At 40.5% G+C, this 24,803-nt stretch overlaps 1 protein-coding gene across 5 annotated transcripts in view; it reads right to left on the minus strand.

The window, feature by feature from the left end:
• The window catches only part of PARD3B (par-3 family cell polarity regulator beta), a 397,678-nt gene that overhangs the window by 16,425 nt on the left and 356,450 nt on the right, over positions 1-24,803 (minus strand). For all 5 annotated transcript variants that reach the window (XR_014618549.1, XM_084288820.1, XM_084288819.1 and 2 more), the window contains one exon: positions 10,546-10,625. Coding sequence is in view for 4 of the 5 variants with exons in the window: in XM_084288820.1 (XP_084144946.1) it covers positions 10,546-10,625 (80 nt within the window). In the remaining variant the exon portion in view is untranslated. The remainder of the gene's footprint in view (positions 1-10,545; positions 10,626-24,803) is intronic.

Genomic DNA, 24,803 nt, shown 5'->3' on the forward strand with positions numbered 1-24,803 from the left:
GTTTACATGACTCCTCGCCTCACCTCCCTTTCTAACTGGGTACTAACACCAACTACATGCCTACCAGATATAGCTGGTGTTCTTCTGGCACAGCCGGAGCATCTTTACCTATGGTAAATAGCTTATGCAGAGTTTCCTAAATAAGCATCATCGAAAGAGCAGCATCCCTGAGCATCTTGTACTTTGTTTACGCTGTATTTTAAAGAACTGTTCTAGTAGAAAATTTTGTACAGGTGCTAAGTGACAAAATTAGAGCTAATTTACATAACTATTAAATGTTAGAACAATACAATCTCTTCCAAGCCCAGAGATGAGAGTAAAGATTCCTAAGAAAGCAGGAATTAATTTTCTCTAACAGGGTACAACAAGAGTTTTAGCTCCATGTTGGCTCTTAACAAAGTTAATGGCCCGTAACAGCCACTGATGTGAATGTTTGTGACTCTCCAGCGACCTTGAATTGCATTCATTTTTAAGTCCTACTTCACATATATCTGTGGTAAGATGGGACAGGGTAGAGAAGAAAATAGCATGCGAGGATATACTCCTTTTTCTAGAACCTCCAAAATATGGAGAGATTTTGACTGCTAGCACTGGTCTGCAGAGTTCATGTGCAAAAAACAAAGATACCATTTAGGTATAAGAAATAACACCACAGTTTATCAAATTGCTATCAAACAGACCTGGACAACAAAGAAATGATGGAATATGCTCTTACAGCAACTGCATTTCAGTCTAGACCTACTGCTTTCTGAAACCTACTGAACCACAACCATGGATTGCACCGATTCTGGATCAGGCTCATACTAGCGTGTACAGCATTTCTTGCATAATAAGGTGTTATTCTACCTGGATGAACATATCCCATAGCATGACCTTTTAAAGTGCCAGAGTTAAAGAGCAAAATAAAACCTTAGGTGAATATATGGACAAAGAAAGTGGATAAAAACATGGAATTCAGAATATTCTCTTGATGTGTATTTAAGAGACTTCTGTGCAGAGAAATTAAATGTGTCACCTACTCATGAGATGGAAGCAGTTTGGCTGCCAGTTGAATGAGCTGTATTGAAACAGCTGCTCTAGCAACTGTTTTTACTATTAACTTCTTCAGTGATTCTCTTCATCCCAAATTAGATAGCTCTTTCCTTTAATCACCGGTTTATATAAAAGCTCCCTCCTCACAAGGCAGGGTTTCACAGTGGATAACACTCATAAACAACTACAGGGCTGTTTAAAGCACTGCCCCTGAGTTCCTCTGTGGCTCAGATCTCCTTACCCCACGTGTTCTCTGCTCAGTGGGTGGCACTCCAGGCGCTCACTGTGTCTCCTCCCGATGTGCTTGTAAAAGAGCCCAGAACTGAATCCGGGTCCTTAAGAGTGCACAGCCCATCATTACCTTACAGTGCGCCTTTAAGACTGTCCACATACAACTCACTTCCCTACTTTATTGGCAATATCTCCTTTCCTCCTTTACCAATGTGCACGCAAGAATACTTATAACTGATGTACTTTTAATGGCTTGTTATTAGAAACTCAGATCTTGCCGTGACAGTGCAACTTCCTTGTTCTTTTTAACCTTTCCCGCTTTTTGCTGTGAGGAGACACAGGCAGGATTATGGAGAGCTAGCTGCAGCCTGCCTCTGAACGATGGGAGCCATCGCAAAGCCGCCACTTGTTAGCAGGAACCTTGCTGAGCTCTGACAAACTGTACAGGACATCTATGCACAACGCTGTGGGAGAACTGCAGGAAGCTTGCTCAAAAAATCCTGATCCAACATCCTCAAAAACTCCGTGTATTTTTACACCTGATGGTGTTGGCTTCCTACGCTTCTCCTCGGCTAGCTGTTTTGAAAGCACGTTTGCTGGCAATTGTCTTTCAGCCACACCTCCAGACCTATTTATCAAGAGAAAGCCAACGACAAAAACTGCAGTGGAGTTGCTTTATGTTAATTTACAAGGACCTTTCTCACGAAAACAAAACTTTTGCAGCCTAGAGTCCAAACTTTTTGATCAGTTCTGACTTACAACCCAACCCAAGCAGCAACATTTTTATTCCAGATATCCATACCTATAAAGCAGCCGGCTGAATTTCCCAGTCTGTTGGTCTCCTGAGCCATTTCAATATTCATCCTGACAATGCAGAGGATGTTATTTGCATTTTGTAGCACACATCTTATTCCCCAGGTTTCACTCAGCACATCACTCTGCTGATACATTCTATGGGACATATGCTTTTGTTTTTTAATTTGATCTCCTTGTTTTTAATTTGCATCCAGTTATCTTTTTTCCACAGATCCTTCATCTCAACCTAACCATTTTCTACTGACACTTACTTCTTTCATTAAAATTTTGTTCTGAACAGCTGTTTTGTTCTTCTGCTCATTGGAAGCACAGCTAATACGGCTTTCTTTTCTGTTCCTGAGTCATGTCTCCACGACTTCATTAAACTTTATAATATTAATTCAAGCCCCTTTGTTCACAGGCAATATTTTCTTCCCCTACCATATTTTTAAGCTGAATTTGGTGTTCCCAGTTTTAGTGGGAGGTCTTATGACTGGTTGTACAATAAAATCCATATCAGATCCATGTTTTTTGTAAATGTGACAATTTAAAGTATTTTTATTTACTCCAGCTAATATCTCCTTAAAATAAGAATTAAAAAAAAAGCAAGCTGGCTGTTTAATTTCAAAATATTAATTGACTTCTAAACCATTCCATATTGCATTAACTGGCTCTTTGCTATGAGGAGTTGACTGACTTATTAGAAAAATTGACAAAACCCATCCCCATCTGCCTCCTCCTACACTTCCAAAGTATTCTGCTGGGACATCTGGCTTTCAGTGTTCTTTTCAAGCTATATCCCAGTTGTTGCAGACATTTTCTTTGCTCAGTTTTCTTTAGTTATCCCCATGGAAATTACAGAGGTGGCCCGCCAGCCACAATCCATGATTTGATGTCATGAACCTTGACCTTTCTGGCTTTCTCAAGTATACTTTTTCAGCATAAAGACTCAATTTGGATAGAGGCATCCAGTTCATTTCAGCTGATATTTCCTTCTGTTAAGAAGACCAGAGGCATGTTTAACAACCAAATCCCCTCCTTTTTGAATTCCACCTATGGATTGCTGTATTTGTGATCTCATTTACAGTTTCCTTTCCTCCTAGTCTTAAGAGAAATTTAGGTTGCCTCAGACACAAGAGCATTTTATGAACCACACCTACAGTATAATGTAGATCCCTCCCTACCTGCACTGGCTTTTAATGTCTGAGACTCTCCCTGTAGAAGATATGCACAGATTATTTATAAACCCCAAATGTTTTTGGACAGATATATTTTAACACCATGCACAAAAGAAATCCTTCAGACATCACATATGACACAGAGGTGTTATTAGGAGCATGGCACAACGCAGCAGAGCAACCGAAACAGATGCAAGAGCATGATGCAACAGAGCACTTGCAGGTCCCTGCTGCGTGCCATTTACCACAATTCAGGTGTCCCACTTTGGATCTGGACTCTGTCCTTCTTGAAATACAATGACTTTCCTGTCATCTCTGAGGCTCTGGGCAGTTTCCACAGCAATCAGTTTTATTACCTTGCAGAGTTAAGTAAAGTTAAGTAAATCTTAAACTGTTTGATATTGGATTTAAGATAATCTTTTAATAAGCACATCAGCTTGGTTCCCAAGCTTGTGCTCTAGCATGTAAGAATGATCTCTTTTTTTTTTTCTTTGCTTGTATTTCATCTTGGCTGGTTTATTGCAGCGTATCTTGGAGGTCCTTGAGTAGGACCAGTATTTCCATTAAAACTGATTCTAAATTCATCTGCCAGGACTTAAAAACCAACTAAAACCATTCACGTATTTCATTTATAATGAGATCACTCCATTGGAAGATGCAGACAGATAAGATTTTGCTGCATTCTCAATGAAAGTACAGCTGTCAAGATAAAAATCATATTTAAAAATATTCCTGAGTTACTGATATTACTTTAGATGACTAAAACAGGAGAGAAAGTTAATAATCAAGTGTACTGTAGAATATACTGGACATTTTTTATATTTTATAGGACATTGGATGATGAAATTAGGTAGGTCGTTCATTTTTGCTCCCTACTTGGTTCCAATCCTATTTAATTTTTGCTAAGACTTCAAATTATCAAGTTGTCTTAGTTCTGAAGCTCTGTCAGGTGAATATTTTAAAAAAATACTAATTCACATTGTAAACTGAAGTAAAAAGACCACTCACAATTGGTTCTCAAACCTATCTCCTGACTTTAATCAACATGAGAAATGGGAAGATACATACGTTTTTCAGCTGTAACCCAAATCTACAAAATATTTACCTGTTTTCCACCACTTTGGGGGGCAAATTAGAGCATTATTAAAATATACCTTGTTATATTATACAGAAAAATTTTAAAGGTTTGCATTGTATCTGCATAATGTGTGTCTTGTTATGTGCTCTCACTGACAGAACGTGACATTGGTGATGCTGGACTAGGATGATAAGTTAGTTAGCTGCCATTGCAGTTTAAGAAAACAAAAACAAACCACGTTTATGATGATACATCTGCAGATGCTCTTTTGAACCAGGAGACTGACCCTACAGTTTTAACAGTGCTACAAGGCAGCACTGGCATTGCCTGCAATTCCTGCAGCCTGCAATCAGCATTGCCACTCTCTGCCTGCCACAAAACATGATTTTGGGCTAAAAATTATAAAAAGAGAATTAAGTAGAGCCATGTAATGAAGTCAGCTGAAGAGTGGAACAGTGGAAACTGAGAGGTAGACAGGTATTAAGAGGTTGCTGAGCACTAGGAAGGCACCTGGAAGATAACTTGGCAGGACAGAGCAATGTTGTTGCTGTTACCAAAGACCTCCCTGCTACTGCATGGCCCTTGTCAGTGCAGATGGGTCAACAAAAAACCAACCACACCACCACATTACTCAGCTGGTGGCTGTAACCACGACTGCGCTGCTGGGAGAATGTTGTGCAACATACTTCTGTGTGTCAAGGATGAAAGTAAATGAAGTACCCAAATAAGAGGGAAAGACTTTTGGCAAAATGGGCTGACTAAGTTAAATGAAAGTGATTGAAAGCAGAAAATTTAATTGCAATTTAAACCAAGAAACAGGGAATTTTGATTTAAATTATTGACTTGAAGCCTTGCTTTTTCATCTGTGTTCCTTGGTTTGTTGATTCCCATAGGTTGGGAATGCTCTGACAAGTTGATTTGAAGCTAATTATAGTCTGCACTAAAATTATGATTTCTTTTTGTTAACCAGGCAAATACACTATATACATATTTAAGTATTGTCAGTATATTATTTTCAGATTCTGCTAGACAATGGCAAATGATGACTTATTTAACAGATAATTAACTTTTCCTGGTGATTTGTGTCAAGTCACTTTATGATGACGTTTTTGGGGATTCAATTAAATTGCAGAAATTGTGCATTTTGAAATTAACTTGGTTAGTAAAGGCAAGAACACTTAACTGCAAGAAAAAGCTAATGGAACTCACTAAGTAATCCATTCCTTCTCTTTGAGGATCCTTATCTCTTCATGACGTAGGTGTTACAGAAACAATTCTTTTGATCCAAACAGTTGGAAATGTTTTCAACTCTACTCTAGAGGCTATCTCATAATTTGACTGCATGGGGATTCCTGCCCCCTGAGTCAACGTAGTTTTCATGGTCTATAGTGAAAGACTTAAGTGCTCAATCTATTTAATTTATTGAAAGGGAGGTTAAAAGATAAAATAAATGATCACTGCATAGGACTACTGAAGGGGAGAGATTTTACAGACCACTTGGCTCTTAAAATCTAGCAGAAACTTGTAATTTTCTCAGAAAATGAAATGGGACAATTTCAGACTTAAAGAAGGCATAATATTTTCAAATAGTAAAATAATTATCCTCTGAAGAGTGTAATGAATTCTCCACTCTGTGACATTTTAATTCTAGGTTCAATGTTTTTTAAGTATATTTATTAAAGTAATGCTGTAGATCAAAATTGAAATTTAGTCTGATGCAGAAATGTAGAGGATAGGGAAAGGCTCAGAGAAGGTGATCACAGGTGCCCTTTCTGGCTTCAAACTTAGAAATGGTGGGTGGCTTCTTTTAGCTACTGCCTTAAAAAGCTTCCTTAACAGACTTGCAAGTTCCCCAGTTTTAAGGTGCATGCTACATTTGAGACAGATATTCCCATGAGCCAATTGCTAGCTTGCTCACTGGTCTCCTGCCAGCCACAGAAATGCAGCCTGAACTCATTTTTCCATCCTGGTAATTATTTTGTGATGTTCTTAGTGCAGTCGCACCCGTTTTCTTGACAAAACACATATTTTTCAGTAACTTGAGGATTCCAGAGAAAGTCTGGAATGTTAGCTTTCTTTTGGAATTAGCACTTCTTACCAGGAAGATGGCTGAGCTTTCTGATCTGCACTCATCATGCCATCAGTATCCCATCTCAGTGTCTCTGCTTCTGGTCACAGCCAGCTTAATGCAGCAAAGAGTATGTCTGGGGGCACGAGATTCCTCTGAGCAAGGTTGCTATTGGCAAGGCTGTGATTTAGATTGAGACAGACTTCCACAAAAGCAAGCTATGGGTATAGCTATATATAATATGAAAGCTATATGTAATATGTAAAAGCAAGCTATGAAAAATACAGCTATCAACAAACAGAGCAGCTTCTGCTTTCTATCTGTTCCATCAGGAAAATATTCTGGATTACACCAAGAAAACAGTTGTTAAAAAGAGTTCAAAAATACTAATGTTTTTTCTAGCTCCCACACTCCTCTTGTCAAAAAAGGAGGCTAAGAGGTATAAGATTCAAGCCATTCTTCTCCTAAGCGGGAAGATTTAACATTGCTTAATAAATCTATTCAGCACTACTTAGCCTTAGCCCCAGGGCAACACATAAGTGCCGAGTGCACAGAACTGTATCTCTCTTGCAAAGCCTTCCTTTCTGTCTTTCCCATTTTGCTTCTTTTCTGCAGACAGAACAGCACAATGCAGCCTGAGATGAAGACCTGCCACTCTCCTGCCACAGTCACTTATCATCCAATTCAAATGTTTGCCTCTGTAGACATTTCCAAACAAAGTCTACAGACTGGCATTATTTTAGCTAGAAACTTAACTAGGTAACTCATCTGGCCACTCATTAAACCCAGCACATACAAAGCCTTCCTCCAAAGGCTGCTGCCTCCTGTTTTCAGCTTTTAATTAAAAACATCACCTTACAGAGGAACAGATCTTACACTCAAAGGCAAAAAGGGTGTCACTGAGCTCAGTGAGACTGGAACACTGGATTTGCTGCAAGTATCCAGAAAAGGCAAACACACTCGACACAGCTGAATTCCACAAATGCAGTTAAAACAGACTCACAGCACCTGAATTGGGCCCATAATATCTAGGCTTAAATTAGCAGCTTCAGAGAAAGCCAGAAAAATACAAAACAAAAGGGCAAAGCAGCAATGCTGTTTAAATGCTGAGATTTTACAAACCCAGCAGCAGATAAGCACAGATGCTGCTGACAGTCTTCCCCTCCATGCAGGATTTGTGCCTTTGCACTGAACAGGGTGGTGCCTTTGGGCACCACACGTTCGTAAAGCTATTTGGCAGGTGATCCTTTTCTTCTTCTTGCCCAGCAGGGAGGAAAATCAAAGCTCTTTTCCTTGATTTGTCCATGTCCACACACGTGCTGGCATGGCTCCTGCTGGCTTCAGGTAAGTGGACGTGTTTCCCTGTGCACGTCCCACTTGCTCTTGACATGGCACAAGTTCCCTCCTCCTCCTCCTCGAGGGAAACCAGCTGCAGCCTCAGCACTTTCCTCTACTCCCTTGCGTTGTGCCATGCCAGAATGGCAGGCAAAGGTCAGAGCCTCCTAGACTCAACGCTATATAGCAAAGAGAAACTGCTTCCCAGCAGCTACAACCCTCAGCTGATCCTCCTTAACTCTCTCTTATTAAACTGGACTTAAGAGGCTAAATTCGTAAGACACTTATATGCTACCTCCATACCAAATACAGCTCAGTGGTTTGACCAAGGTGAGGACAGGACAAAAGAAGGACAGAAAACCATGACTATGAGAAAGCTGGGGAGAAGAAAGGTGGTCTTTGAGGAAATACTACCTCTGTAGAACCACCTACTGCTCTCTCTCTCCTCTGCCTGTCACCATAGCGTTCAAGATCCTCCACAGAGAATTGGTTGGCAAATAGGTGGCTTTTACCTGGATTCCTCTATACGCCTGGGCAGTCAGCCATGAGAACAAAAGACATCACTCATTTCCATTAGTGGCTGGCAATGAGACTGCATCCCCTTCTTCTGGATGTAGACTTCACTGTAGTGATCTAGTCATTTGTGACTGCCAGGGCTTAATTACTGCAGTAACGTGAAACTGCAAAACTTACAAAATGCGAGTATAAAACACAGCCGCTGATTGCTCGGCTGCAGGCACAACCAGGGCTGTGCTACCCCAAAGCTCTGCTCCTGCCTGGGTGGAAATGCTCTAGGGACAGGGCAGCGACATGGCCTACGTGTGACAGGGCGAGCCTTTGGGTCAGGCGTTGCACACAATCCACCTGAAGTACACACCTCACTGCAGCATTATCTTCTCAGGCTCTGAGGAAAACGACATTCTTTTCACACCGATCTCCAAAAGCTTATTGCATGTTTGGATCGCTTCCTAAATAGTGAGTCCTAGCCAGCTAAATGTTCAAACCTGTCAGAAGAGCTGGGAGAGTCGGGTTTCCAGCAAGTTAAATGGAAGTTTTGGGAAGAACACTGTGAGATGCACGATCTGATTAACACAGACATACTTTGAAAAATGCAGGGTGCCCCAGCAAGCAATTCACCCAGGGAATGTGCAGAGGGTCCAACAGGTTTAAAAAGGAACAGGACAAAAGGAATATATGGAATACTTTGCTGCTGCATAAAGCAAAGACGTGTCTGCATCTGCAGTATTGTGCTCAGTTCTGGTCATCCTCGCTCCAAAGGAATACTAGTGATACAAAAATAACTCAGGGTGATGGAGGTTACTTCACTGGGAAATTTCCATTTTAAAAAGATTGGAAAAATAAGGCTGATTAGCTTGGATGGAAGATGAATAAAAGGAGACATGGTACAGAAATGTGAAAATTGCTGTAGAGAATTACACTGGGTACCACTTACTAATATATTCTTGTAAGTCACAAGGAAATATTCAACAAAATTTAAGTTTAAAATAGATTTTTTAAAAAAAGGGGGTTGTGTATAATTAAACTGTGTAGAACCTGCAAAATTCACTGATAAAACATGGCAGGAAACACAAGTGTCGAAGGACTCTGAAAGAAGATGGCTATTTAACCCGTACAGTAAGAATATCCACAGCCAGTCAGGAAATACATACAGGAAACCTTGCTGGAAAGCCGGGTCCAGTTAGAAAAGCCAGTTACTACGCAGAAGAAAGTTCCAAAACAAATAACATTTGAAGACAGTAACTAGACTACAGACTCATTCTTTGATTTAGAAGCCATATGCATTAAAAACACCTACGAACATCCAACAATTTGTATTGGTTTCCGAAGTAAGAGATGCTTTATATTTTCATGTGGAATTGAACAGAGCATTACATATTTATCAATCTTTGCAGTAATACCTATGAATGTGCATAGGTCAGTGGGAAAAAGAAGCAAAAAGAAATTCTTCACTGATTTCCTAAATGCCAGCACTACATCACAACTAAGAATCTCTTCTTGCTTGTAAATAGCTGTTTTTGCTTTGTTTTTACAAATTACCTTGCTTGAAGGTTCAAGAAGTGGACTGTGCAACTTCCTTAAGGTCTTTCCTGGCCGCCTCATTCCACAGGGGGACTATTTTCTATTTTTCCTTTCTTCCCACTCTCTCTTCTAGCGTTCTCTCACTCTTCTTTCTAGGTTGCTGAAACTTATACTATGCTATTAGAACTCCCATAGAAATGGGACTGAAATCTGTGAAATGCTTCCTTTTTGTTATGCCCCACTGGTTTTCTGGTTTTCAGTCTAGAAGGACTCTTCATTGAGTTGATAAGGACTAAAAAAAAAAAAAAAAGCAAGCCTACAGAGAATTTGCTCTTATTTCCACAGTGTTCAGTTAAAACACAGAGATGCTCTGCTCGAATGGGACCGCTACTTAGATGGCCTTTCCAGCAACACAGGACTTCAGGAGCTGTAGCTGCTGTACCAGAGACTTTCCACAGCAGTACTCTGTTATTGCCAGTTAGGGTTATGCCACTATAAACTTGGTCAGTTAGGCCTTGCTATGACCTGTTGTAACTCTCACAGAGACGGCTTCCCCAATGTCCATGTTCTCTACCTGTGGATCATGCCTCTTGCTAATGTGTTCAATGAGAGAGATTTTTTTCTTTAAAACCAAAAGTCCAAATTATTATCACAGTTATAAAGATAGCATTAAATCATCAGCAAAAGATGACGTGACAAAATTGCAAAATAATGTCTCCTGCTGAAGCCAGGCTGATTTCCCTACTCATTGGAAGGAGGGTGTGAGTGTCCGAGGCTCGGCACTGTACCTGGGTAAAGATGCATACTGCCTTTCCATCCCTTCAAAGTGGAGATTGTATGAGCTCCCGTCTGGACCTTTTCCAGGAACCTGTGGAGAGAAGAGTAATTAGAGATGAAGATCAATTATGCACCCCAGCTACTAACAATGCATCTCGAAACGATAAGCAGAGAACACATGATGCTGCAACATGCCAAAATCAACAAAAGAAAGGCAGGAGCTCAAAGAAGCTCCACATCCTATACATAATCTTATCACTGCTAACAAGAAAGGCTTTTGTATCAAAGAGCTGTTTAGAACAGGTACAATCTTCAGAGACTTCTCCTTGTCTGCATGCTAGCTGGGATACTGTCTCGCCTTTCCTGGCTGGCCTTCCTCCTAGAATTCAGTAACAAGAGGAGCTAATCTAATTAAGCAAGCATACTCCTGATTCCTGCAGCATAACTCCCTGAGTTAAAGCTAGCATTTTAGTACCAAGTTTTCTGTTTTTCCTTTGCTTGTGTGTTTTGCTCAAGTATAAAACATGATATAAACAGGTATTGCTTTCATCCTTAACACAAATCCAGAAACTTCCCCTAGCACCACTGCAAAGCTAAGTATCCCACTGGGAGTTAAGCATATTTGTCATGCTCTGGTGGCAGTTCAGAAGTGAAGCATTAGTGTACTCAGTCAAAATGCCAGCTCACTACTTGGTTTGTTTTCAAGATGGCAACTGGAGTTGGCTGGAGAACACTATTCTATCAGGAAGGCTCCAACTGGGGTACAAAATGGTGAACTTCAATGCTTTTAGCACACAGGAGCTCTCCCAATTTCACTCACTCAATGCCTGCTGATGGCCCAAAGTGTTAAGAGCCTTGTTAAAATGGAGCTATTAGTCTTTTCCTCCATAAATGCAGGAGGCTCTGACTGCATTCAGTGTTTCCTACATTAGTATGTATTCCTATTCCGGTGCTGCTAGAATCAGCAGTTTTATAAAGCAATATACTAAGAGGCCATTTAAAATCCCCTTCCTCTTTTACAGATTAATGGCAGAAAGGAAGATTTAATGCCTTTTCAAACATTTTTAACAATTCATTAAAAAGAAAAGAATAAATCACATGAAGCTTTCTGCAAATGCCTGATTATAGAGAAACAAACAAAAATTAACATTTTGCACTTTCCACAGGTTAGAGTACATTTCTGTTAGTCCTGTAATTTATGTATAATACGTCATTTTTACCGAGGAGATTTAAAAGCTTCTACAATGGGACAGGTTGTGCACTGAGGTGTAGTAGGTCTTATCTCCTTTTACACAGCATTTTCACGTACAATCTCTCTACTATGGACCCATTACATAAGACAAGTGCAATGCAAATAGAGGCATAATTCCTAGCAAAGCACAGGAATTATGCTAGACAAATACCATTATGCACCTTACCATTCACTGAGCATCCAAGACACTCCTAAGCGAAAGCAATATTTATCACAGGCCTCCTGCTAATTCCCCTTTATCTGAATCAAAACAGAAAGGAATCCTCATGGAACTGATGGCCACAAGAAATAACCACCTCTGATTGGAAATGACCCCTACGCTAGCAGTGCCTGACTTTGGATGAGTGAAAAGTAACAGTAATTGCCCTACATTTCAAAAGGAGGGCAGCAGTCTAAATTGATCATTCATTCATTTTTTCTATCAGTAACAGTGACACGTAGAGAGAATTTGCACAGATAGATGCACTCAGGCTGCGAGTCAGAGCTGCTTTGGCTGTTCTCACACTGCTAATTTGATCAGGTTGGTAATTTCCCTTAATTCATCAGGTACAGTGGTGAGGGAGGAACCTCCCAATTTCTGCTATTTATGAAGAAGAATGAAGAAGGAAAAAAAAAACTGAACATGTAATTTAGTTTGCTCAGCAAAAAAGCCATGTAGAATACAGTCTACCTGCATGGCAGTAGATAGGCTATTAATTATGTTCAGAGGCAAGATGTTTATGAGCTAAATGATGTGCCAGGTAACTGACCGTGCACTCGGGATGCCGTGCAAGCTTCACAGTGATTACTTTCACGCCTACCATGAATAGCAGGAGCCAGTCAATGTGCAGGAACAGGAACAGATTTAGAATTATGCCAATGCTCAGTAGCGATCCCAAAACTTCTACCAGTCACCAGAAAGTAAGAAATATTTATATCACAAGGCCTTTTTACAGCCTGAAAATACCCCTTTTCTGATGGTTTCCTACAGACCAAATAGAAGGAGGTCCCCCCTGCCAGTTCTGTTTGTATATACGACTCGAGAGCCAGTTGCCATAGAAACTCCCTGGCGGTGGATACCATTTTGCTAATTTGGTTCCATCGAGCTGCTCAGTCTCCCCATCCTGTATAAACCCCCCAACGCACTGGAAAAGCAAGCTCCGGCTCTCTATTGCTAATTAAAGACTCAGCCATTTCTTTCCTTTCCTTTCCCCATCTGTCCACGCAGCAGTAAAAACATAGCATCGCTCAGCCAAAGCAAAATGGTGCCTGAAATAAAATACTGCCCTGACGAAGAGGGAAGTTGTAAAAACGGAACAATTATGGACAAAATTATTTGCACTTCAGAACGAGTCAAAGCAATGGCTCCTTGCTGTCTTCACAACAAACTGAGCTAAGAATTGTCATTACAGATACTAATTAGCAAAATATTCCAACTTGCCCTCCTTCCCCCAAACAGGGAGCACACAGTGGGCCTCAGGACAGGTATGCAGATTTTAATGGCATATTTAATAATTGACAGATATTTAGGCAAGTAAACAAGAACTGTAACAAAAAGGATTAGAAACTGGCAGTTCCACTCGAGGCAAAGGGATGTTGACCACGCCGTGCCCAGCGAGGTGCGGGAGCCGACGGAAGACACGATGTTCGGCTGAGGCCCTGCCAGAGGCTTGAGATCAACTCTCTGGTCAGCACAGAGTGAACACGGCGGCAGATTAAATGCATGTTTCACGGATGTACAGTAATACACAACACTAAGAATGATTGGAAACACGCATCTGTATTTTTTCAGGGTTTAAATTAACTACATCAACTTAAAAAAAGAGCCATCATTAAGAAGAAATCATCTTAGCGTAGAGCGGCCTCAAATAACTAACAAGCAAAACATGAATATGCAAAAATAACGGGGGAGAGATAAACACAGAAACAGCCATCATCCCATCAGTGCAATTAAAAGAGCAGCATGCCTAAATTGAGGAAAGGAAATGCCATCTTTACTAAAAAACAACAACAAACAATTCATCAAACTCACTGTTGCAAAGTATCACCGCCAAACCCTTGAATAACTGGGACGCTTGAATTAATCCAAAGAAGGTGCACTAGGTTAACAGACAGCTATAAAGTCTCTGACAGGTTCGAGTCAGCTCCAGCCTCAAAGAGAAGTCTTCCCTTCTCTGAAAGCAAGTTGGTAGAAACTTTGGCATCAGCAGGCTGCTCTCCTGACTGCCTGCTGGGCAACTGTGCCGCTGGCTCCTCTGAAGCACACCGCAGTGGCCACACTTGGAGACAAGGTATGAGACATATAGGCAAGATATTACACCCATACATTGTAATGCCTTTCTGGTCAAGCTTTTCTGTAGGGCAGAAAGGCTTTTTTCCATCTACTTCGCTTTTTTTTTTTTTTTTTAAATTATTTAAATATTATTCAAATCTCTCTCTCCAGTACTTTCCATTGGCAAACAAGATTTCTGTCATAGAAATACATCACTTCAGAAAAAAAAAGTGTGACACCTCTGTGTCTTCAATTACAACCCTGCCAGTCCCCAGCAGCTGGGGGAATGCAGATAGGAGAGCAGTGCAGGCACTGTGCGCTGCCTTCTGAATCCTCAGGCATCATCAGGGGACTAATGTGAAGGAAGAGAAGGAGAGCAGGCTGGGGGCTCCCCTCATCTCCAGGACAAATGGAATCCACGCTTGTTTCAAGACAGAAAACTGTAGATTCTTAATTTCACATTCAGATCCCAAACAGACAGAAAGAAAAAGTAACTATAAAGAAAGAGAAAACAAGACAAAAGCTGTGCAGGTGTCGGTGCAATCTATGTCAAATACACTAACTGCAAGGTACTTCAGAGGAGTCTTCTGATACAAGGAAACGATAAGCTAACAGCAAGTATCTCAAACCTGCTAATTCTCCCAAGGAAAATTTCCTAGGGAAAAAAGAAAAAGTGAACATGCACATTTAGATCAAACCAGAGAACAAATGTCTTAGGTAATTCAAGTATTTGCACATGAATTATATGGTGTGAGTAGAGTATACCTGCAGGCAGGTATCTTGAAATAAGTCTAGGACTTGCCTACTGAAAGGTGCTGGGCTTGTAGAAGAACAATTCTTTACAAGCAGAAAAAGATTTACTTCATATCCTAAAGACTGAGAGTACCTCGAAACATGCACTTGAAAGTGCAAGGGGTTGCATCTTTTTTTTTTTTTTCCCCAGGAGATGCTGTGCCTTGTTTCTCCTCACCTGCTTTCTACCGGCTTCTTCCTGGAGTATTTATTCTAGGCTAAGGGAGCAGCTAAGAGCATAGTCTACCTTACCTCTTCCACATGGAGTGAGGCATCTGGCGCTGGACAGCCGCTGTGGTATGAACAACTACAGTGACCTCGTTCAAAGTCCATGATGCTTTACAAAGCCAGAATCAACTCTTTGTGCACCCGCCCACAGCTCAAGATGGGAGCTAGAGCTCCACAAACGAATACCAGCAGCAGCTCCTTGCCCCTGGCAGTGGAGCCGGCATTCAGCATGACTGTGGTTTCACCCGGGGCTCTACCTCCTCTCACATATTCCCACCTGAGCTACCCGATCTTCCTTCTCTGGGTCCATCCCAAATTAAGTCAGCAGGCTGAAGACCCAAGACCTTGTGTATTGCTCACAAGGAAGAAAAGAATAAAGCAGAGGCATTTTCAGGGTGGCTGTCTCAGAAGGCTGCAGTTATCGATCCCTCTGTCATATGCAGCAAGTATTACTCAGGGCTCTGTTGGAAAACTTCGACCATCTTTGCAGAGAGAGGTTTGTTAAAAAGTTTGTTTAAAGCTTCTTAACCAGCTGTAGGAAAACCGTATCTCCGCATCAGGAATTTCAGTCTTAAAAAGAAATACATAGGGTTGTTAAGGTTTATTCATTTTCCATTTTTATGCTAAACATCTCCTTTGCCCGTTTCATTTTTTTCGTTTTAACCCCTCACTTTCTCCAGTTCTGAACAGTAAGCCACCTCCAAACATTTCAATCATCACTAAGATCTGAAAGACAATGAAGCAGTCTGTGTTGCCTACTACGTAAGTAGCAGTACTATAACTTCATACAGCTTGAGCTGATTTTAGCCATACTTTTGTGAACCCAAGGAAAAATACTGCTGACTCCACTTAAGTCATGCCTGACTTACCTAAAATTACAGGAGATCAGGAAGAGCTTATGAGGATAAGGAAGCTGGGACTCCCTCTTTTTTTTTTTTTTTTTTTTTTTTTTTTTTTTACTGATTCACTGTGTATGTTCAGAAACATCACCGGAGCTTGTGCATTCTGGTTTTCTCTCCATAAAAAATGGCACGACACTACTGCTCTGTGTTATATGACTGACAAGCACTAAAAGACATGATCCAGCCCAGGAAGCCTGCAGAGTGAGGCATGTGCTCTGCCATCACCCAAGTGCTTTGAAAATCCCACCCAGTAGTGCCTTTTGCCTGCAAACCTGTGTATAAACATGGCACATAGTACCGCCGCATTGCTTAGCACATTTTTCAATAGTCTTGTGATCATCTGTTAAAGGACTTGATTCAGATGCTGGTTTGACCTCTGTTCTCAAAGCTCTTCTTTTGTCTGTGAGCGTTTCTAATCACATGGGTTGAGATTCAGCATGCCAAAAAGAGCCATGGTATAACGGAATTTGCCCTTTAACCTTCAGGTCTCCCCTCTGCTGAGACACAGTTGGTTTTTGTTTTCAATTAAGTGAAAACTGAAGAAAAAAACTGCGAGGTAAAAGTGGATTTGTTCCCCACCCTGGTCTCAATGTTTCACACACAGGTGAAGTATCAAAATACATCCATTTTATTTTTGCATTTCAACAGTCTGCCTGGATGTAGTGACTTCCAGTGGAATTTAAGAGGATGATTTGACTCACTAAGACTTTTTTTTAGCTATTAAAACAGAGGTGGGTTATGTAAGGCAGTGAACTGCATGTTCCATGTGAAATGGATGAAGTTGATAGAAAGGGTCTTCTTAATTGCTTGCTGCTATGATATCCTAATTATCCCCCCCTTCAAGACCTCCAGCATTTCCAGAGAAAACATGTTTTCCTCCATCCAGCTTTTTTATGTTTTGCATCAAAAGGTAAAAATTAAAAATTCTAGCAGTGTTCACAATTCAAAAGAATTTTCCCGATGTTTTCCTTACATACACAAAGAGGGATGTATTTTGCTTTCCTGGTTTTGCAATGAAAGTTGAAACAGTGATTTTGCGTTATTATAACACTCATCATTTCTCCCTCTAATTTGGATGGTTTTTAATAAAGCTCCATTGATTCCACTGAAAGAAATCCCTCCTGGCAAAAGCAGAACACACACGCTGATTGCTAAATATGCAGCAATTATCATATTCAGCAGCACACTTTAATATCTTATTTATAGATGTATCTATCTATAATTTGCTTTAATTAAGTTGCATTGATTTTAATGACAGAAGCAGTCCTCAAAGAGGAGTCTAATGTTATATGAGCCCATCAGTACTGCTTTACTATTGTTTAGATATAAGACAGCACCTTTAATGCTTCTTTTCGGTACTCTTAGTGGTGCTTTCCTTCATTAAGTGGCCGCAATGGCAAACCAAGAAATGTTCCATAGGAACCCTCAAACCCACCTCCACCGGACAGAAAACACTTTCAGCTTCCCTGTTACATGCTTAATTTCCACACAGGATAGTTTTCAAAACTAGGGAAGGAAGCAATGCATTCCCAGCACTGCGGGTCCTGGGAAACCTTGTAGTTCTGTTCCCACTCCATTTCACAGATGTCTTGGGAGTATAGTTGTTAAGAGCTCCTCAAATCATGGTCTGATGCTTTGAAAGTTTGTTTTGGGTAGTCTGGCAACTAATTTAAACTTTTTTGTTATTTTGTCAAGAGAAAATACAGGGATACAGGGTATTTTGGAAGGTGAACCAACAAATTGCTGTGGGTGCCACTTCACTGCCCAAGTCATGATCTCACAGACTTCTGAAGTTCTGTTTTCTGGGCTCAGTCATAGGAAATGTTGAGCCTTCTTTCCCTTGAGCACATGCACGTGCACACTCACTTCTAAGCATTTGGTACAATGGTTTGGTATTGAGGTTACTCCAAAAAACACTTGATGTTATTAGAACTGTAGCTAACTGTCAAAAAAGCATCTTCAAGAGCTGAAGGAAGGTATTGCTGCAGTCCTAGTAGAGTCTCACAGCCTTGGTTTCTGCTGTGTGCTACCACATACCTTGGCCCCGATTCAGGAAAGCATGCTAAATACTGATGAGAGTGGTTTGTTTTAATTTCAATAGCATTTGATTCTTCTTGGAGGAATTCCCAAAGCTGACATACACCTGCATCTCTCAATGGCTCTCTCTCCTTTTTGGGTGAAAATACACAGGGAAAACGTCAATATCTCTGTATCCTCTGCATGTCTTTACACACTTGAACACAGCATTCTAGTGATGATGAATTTGGCATGTACATTTCTGAAGTAACCCAGTAAGGTATTACTGGTCCACATCAATTGAGGATCTATCTCAGACATTATTGAGTAGCTTTGTACCATTACTTATGCAGATCTTCATGTATCATTCACTGTTTTTTTTTTTTTTTTTCTAACATGAAAAATAAGTGCTGGCTTTTTAAATCACTGCCTTTTGGAATATATCAGCACTAATTTTATAAGAATTGTTCATGTTAAAATGCAAGGGCACGATCTCAAAGGAAAAGCGCCAAAATAGTTATGCAAGTACATTTTCAGTTTCTGGTCATCATTTTTCATTCACTGATTATTGCTTAAGTGTTGATTAATAGTTATGTTCATGCTGCTAGAATGCATTTCCCTTGGGTGAGAAAAACATCCTTGTCTAAAAGAAAAAAAGAGACAGTAATCAAACCATCCTTCATCTTCCCCATAAGAAACACAGACGCACACTGCAGAGTTACTGATGATCTTGGCTGTGCTGGTGAGTAGTTTTGAAAATTTTCACTTAGAAAATCAGTTGTATGAGGACTGAACAATACTTGGTCAGTCAAGATTGCTAGGCAATTAAATGTTCCCCTTCTACCACTATACACACACGCACATATATATATATATACATATACACACAGATGTGCATATTTACAGTCATTGTCCCTTCTTCCTATGCAATAAGCACCAGAAGCACTGATGACAGCAGTGCTCCATGCTGGAATTAAGCAAGGCTGATTATCTCAGGATTTAGTTCTCCTCACTAATGTCCTACCTCTTGTTCAAGGAGGTGAAACTAATGGTTTAGATTTAGAGAGAGGAAAACTCTCTATAAAGGCAATAGACTGAGGGAAATACAAACACAGATGGGAACTTTAAAAGGGAAACAGGCTGTTCCCATAACAGTTTAAAAACATGGCAATTGCCTTAGCTCAGTAGAAAACAAGCTCTCAGCATTTGCTGTATCTCACAACAGAAAGCAGAGAGAAAATAGCAGAGATGGAGGTGAAGCCAAAACTGCACAGCCCCACAAAGATAATATTCTGCTTTCTGAACCTTAGCTCCGTGATCCCTGATCCCTGGTGCAGGAGGACTATGGTTTCCTCTGACCATGCAAAATGAGATCATTTCCTGGCCTGTGTCCTTCTCTGTGGGTGGCTTCTTTTTCCATTAGTCGTCTAATATGTTTTGGTTAATTTTACCTCTTAATTGTCTTTAATGAGCACCAGATTTGCGACACCCTCACTTGCAAACCTATTCTCAGAGTGCAGAGGCAAACAGAGGCCCTTGAGCTCAGCACAAAACTTAAAAGCAGCAAAACAACAAAAAAACTCAGCACGCACCGGCATTGATTCTTCCAACTACAAGGGGGCATTTCAATTGCTCTTCCACTGAACCAGGCCAATGCAATTAATTTCTTCCCGGCTACCAGACAGAATAATTTAACTTTTCACGGAGATACATTTGTGATGCAATATAGAGCATACATTAAAAAACGTTTTCACATGTACGTATTAAGTGTCTCTCTCATAGTTGTTCTACAATACCGTGCACCGCTCCTTCTCCCCTGCCTCAAAGGAAACTCTGCCTTAGCCTCTGTTTGAAACTAAGCTGCTTCTTGTTCCTCCCAGTCTTGCATTCTTTGCTTCTCTTCTCACTGTAATTAGTTTACAAGACTACTTATCCAGATGATTACTGCTTTTAAATGACAGTCGTCTTTTCTTTTACTCTAGTTCATTGTTGTGTATCATTTTGTCTTGCTATCTGAATCCCAGTTCTCTAAAGCATTTTCTCATTATGTTATCTCCTGATATAAGGCATTTTGAAATACTTCATGAGAGACACTGTATGAAGTAAATTGAATTGAATTTTCTCTCCAAGTCAGGGGCTTTCAGCATCTTTCTCTAGCTAAGTCAGCAGAGTTCTTGGCACCAGTGCCAGGGTGTAATGACCACTCTGTGCAGCACAGATATGAGCTTGTATTCTTTTTAGGGAAAATGAAATGACAGTGTCAGAACCTGGAAAGCAAACAGGGGACAGATCAATATTTCCACTTATGCTGAGGATGGCAAATGAAAACGTTTGGGGTATTTTTGAGGTTTTTAACATATACATCGAGATAATGCCATTTTGCCGCATCTACCTACAGCTGGTGTTGGTGCTGAATGCATACATGGGGGGTATGTGCATGTGTGTCTGGGAAGGAAAGAGGGAGGGGAAGGGGGAAATAGCAGGGCACAGAACTAAATTGCAGAGCAAGTAGTGGAAAAAGACAGAGAAAAGCTTCCTGCAGGCAGGCAGCTTCACAGGGGAGAGAGAGCCTTTCATTGTCTATAAAATCATGCCTTGCTGGAGGTCCTCAAGAGTGGAAGGGGTAGCGCCTAGAGGCAGTAAACCTCTCACTGTTGTATTATTACATTCTAAACACTTAGCCACTGTACAAACCAGCACACTGCTGCAAGAGAAGACAAGACAGAAGACAGGGGAAAAATGAACAAAGGGAAGAAGAGGAAGATGGCAATAAAATTGGGAAAACCCCCCTGCCACACCTCTCCCCAAGAACAGCTCACATCAAAGAAAAAGAGCAGAGTAAATTGTCACGGAGTTAGAAGTTAACCCCAACTCATTCTATTGTGACTTGACACCACTCTGGAACAGTATTGCTAGAATTTGAATGGTTAGCCTCTAGCACAGGCTATTAAATCCACCTTAATCCTGTTAGACATAGATGCCACTAAAGAGAGGCTCTCTTTCAATGGCATTATGACAAAAGCTCTCCACGCCACAAATTCAATATGGTTAACAAAAAAAAAATCCCAAACCTGGATTAATACTGAGCAAACAACATCAGCATAAGCAGGCTTAGAAAGAGGAATTGCTTTCCATATGCTATGGCATCAGGTTCCTCCGGATCTTCAGATACCAGTCTGTAAATGTTACAGACATTGTTTCTCCTGCTTGCAACTGCTGTTGGGTGGCGACCTTCTTTGCTTGCTGATACCAATTTAGCAGTTGGTACAGTTTCTCTGCGATTTGGTACTGTCTGTTGTTTGCTGGTACCAGATGGATACCAGATGGGTAACTGTGGGCAATGGTTCTTCTGTGTCCCAGTCCCCAAAATCACTGCCTATAGGGTCAGTCCTGTCAGTTGACTCCTAAATGGCACTTCAAAGCAGCATTCTGAAAAACCTCAACATCTGTTCCTTACTCCTAATGACCTTAAAAAAATGTTGCAGACATACTTTCTTTTAGCCAGGAGTTACTATGCATCTGCAGGAAAAATACAGCCTTGCAGATGCTCAAAGCCATCAAACTCACTCCTCACTAATGGCAGCTCCAGAAGCTACCACCTCCACTCTGAGAGTCAGCACCGAATATGAAGTATAATCAATACATTCCTTTTCTGTGGTGTAGCCCCACAATGCGAGAGTTGAGATATTTCAATGCATTTCTCAAACAGTACTTGCAGCACTGAAGTGGAAGAATGAGAAAGCAAAAAAGTTAAAGTGCCTTTGAAAGGCAGCTGGGATACCCAAGGGCCAAACGTGAAGTGTGGAGAAAAAAGCAAGGAGCAAGGAGCGAGAAAGTGATGGAAGAGATCTCTATATGTAGTAATTTGTGATCGGTTTTTCAAAATGTTGACCTAGTTGTCAATCTATAGACAGCAGCTGAAAGGTCAGTTAATGGTTTTGAATACCTCCTATTGCCTTGCCCTTCTATATTATTTTCTATAACTGCTTCTGAGAGAGGGAAAAAAGTTTATGTAGGACAGTATGGGAGCATTTTGGTAAATTCTGTATACATGCTAGAGAAGAATGATCTCTACAGAAAAATACAGTTGACATCAAAGCGTATTCCCCACCCCCTGTCTTGTTTCATGGAGAAGTTATGATAAACAGGTTATGTGTTCCCCTAAGGTTACCATGGAAACTCATTCTTTTCAGGCCATCATTTGCAAAGGTAAAATTTGCATTAAAATGTGATGGAATTTGATTTCGTGCATGTGTGTGTGAAACTCAAGTGGGGTCATGCTACCACACAGTATAGCTATTATTTCCAACTCAGGAGCATACGCTGAAGGGAGAGATCTATTAATCCGTGTAAACACCTCAGTGACCAAATTACAGTTTAATTGCTAACTTGACAGGTATCTTCCTAGCAAATTAAGAGAAATACTTTGAAAATTAGCTTCATATGCAAATGTAAACGTTAATACTGATCCACTGGTGGGGACCGCCAGATAGTATTTTGTTAAATTCCCCTATAATCATTCCACAGGAAAGATTGAATTTAAATTGTCAGAATGATTTTGTTTGATGATGGTAGACCAGGGATAGAAGGCACAGGCATGTATTTCGAACTATCTTATCTTGAAGGAGTTATCATCAAATTACAAACTACAGAACAGAATGCGATATGGTCATGCTTTATGTAATAAAAGAAACTCTCAGATCTCCTCAGAACCCTCCTTTGTTTGCCTTGTTCTGAGTCATACCATGCCTTCAAAGTTATAATTTCAACTTGGGTATCTACTGCTCTGACTTTTATTGGGATGTCTCAAGGTATAAAGTACACAGGCTCGCCAGGCCTCCCCAGAATCCGTGTTTCTTGAGAGCCACTACCATTACTTGTCATGCACAGCACTGTCTTCCTAATAGAGCAGTGCGTTATTTGCAATGGTAATTTTGACGACCATTATTTGCAGCCTATCTAGAAAACACATGAGAAGACCACACAGGGAAATCTTACCATTAGTCACGAGACCACATTTTAGAAGAGATACCAAAATTTGTCCTCCTTTTCAGTAGTAGGCATTCACAATACACATGTTGAAATAAACATACTACTTCATGAAATAGGTGATATTCTGGGGCATAGGATTGTTCACATATCATCTGCCTTGAACAGGAGGATCCCCTTGGAGCCAGCACTGTCCTCTGAAGGCAGATAATCCAGTAGCACCTGGATTACAAAAGACTAAGCAGCTCCTATCATACAGGACTTATGACAAACAGTTCAGCTGGAATGGCTCTACTTACTATTGGGCAATGTGACACGAAACCCAGCAGCCACGCTGTTTGAAGAGAAAGAGTAGCAAAACCAAGCAGCAGTATTCATCACTTTTGCTTTCTTATTGTTAATAAATACAGTTGAACAGCAACTGTCTTAAAAAGACTAAAATATGTATATATATCAAAACCAACCCTTCAGATTAGGTTGCGCAGTGCAGGTATTTCATCAGACACACTTTTGTACCAGCAAATTCCTGCTGACAAATTCAGTTTACTAATCAAAGCAAGAACATTAAAGAAAGTTTACGAAATGAAATTGACTTCTAACTTTCACAGAACTTGTCAAAACTCAGCACATTCAATGGAAAGACTGCGTTCCAGTTGGATCCCATATTGAGCAAGAAAAAAAGGGGGGTTAGCATTATTTTTTCGAAGCGTTCTTTAACAATAAAAGTTGAAGCTGAAAGTTGAGAAGAACTATCCTTGAGCAGAAAAACCAAACTCATGTACAGCACCAGCCTTACCGGGTAAATGGAGTTCTCTTTCCCATATTTTGTGCTTTATTTTAATGCAATCTTGATATTAGATTAGCATCTGCACTACAGACCCTAGACTGGGAACTAATAAAGTTATCCGCCCAATCTCTCAATGTCTGAGTCAGTGACTTTCTTTTTCATTTTAAATAATTATAACAATGTCGCCTGTTTGTTGAGAAAAAATAGAGCCTTTATATATTCATAGATAATTGCTTATACCCAGCACCCAGCGATACATTCTAATTGCTTTTCACACCTTGGCTGTGAAGAAATCTTGAACTTTTTTTAGTGTTTTTAACTGCGAGACAACAATGTAACCAGAACACTGACACCCTGGCTGCTGAAACTGTGCCTATGATGTAATTTAACAAGCAGTTCTCCTAATGCATTTTGCAGTGAGGAACTTCAACAAAACTCCAGAAGACCCAGGACCTACAGCTCAGATCTTATGCTGCAGTAATGAGAAGTGCTACATGTAAGATCTCAATCCAAAAATCAAAAGTAATCGAAAGTCCATTATTTCAGCTGGCTTCTGTCACATACTTAACTATAAAAAATAAAAGACCTGTACCCTGTAACAGCCTCAATGACATAGTTGTATTGCTTGACCCGGCTTCTTTCAAGCTTGACCCTGCTCTGCACACTCTGGGCAACCACCGCAGTTTCCCTCTCTGAGGTCATTCTGCTTTCCATTACGTTAAATGGACAAATGCTACAGTACTTCGTCAAAACTACTCTCTCTTGGTGGGACATTACCCCGAGCAGGTAGAACTGGACAGTGACCAGCATCTTTGGGCTACAGGATACTGTCTGGGACAACAGCAGCTAGGCAACTCTTTGGATCATCGATATTTTTGAGGGGAGAGATTTCTTTTTAATCAGCAACATACCGAACAAGGACATAACCTAGGGAGATTAAGCTGTGAGAATTCAAAAAGAAGTCAACCTTGTCAGCATCTATTTGATAAATGTCCCGGATACCTGATAGGAAAGGCAAAGCCTTCAGCCTGTGCCTATGAAGGGGTCAAGTC

The sequence above is a fragment of the Netta rufina genome (genome assembly GCF_964035555.1).
Source record: "Netta rufina genome assembly, chromosome: 6".
In the NCBI taxonomy this organism is placed as follows: Eukaryota; Metazoa; Chordata; class Aves; order Anseriformes; family Anatidae; genus Netta; species Netta rufina.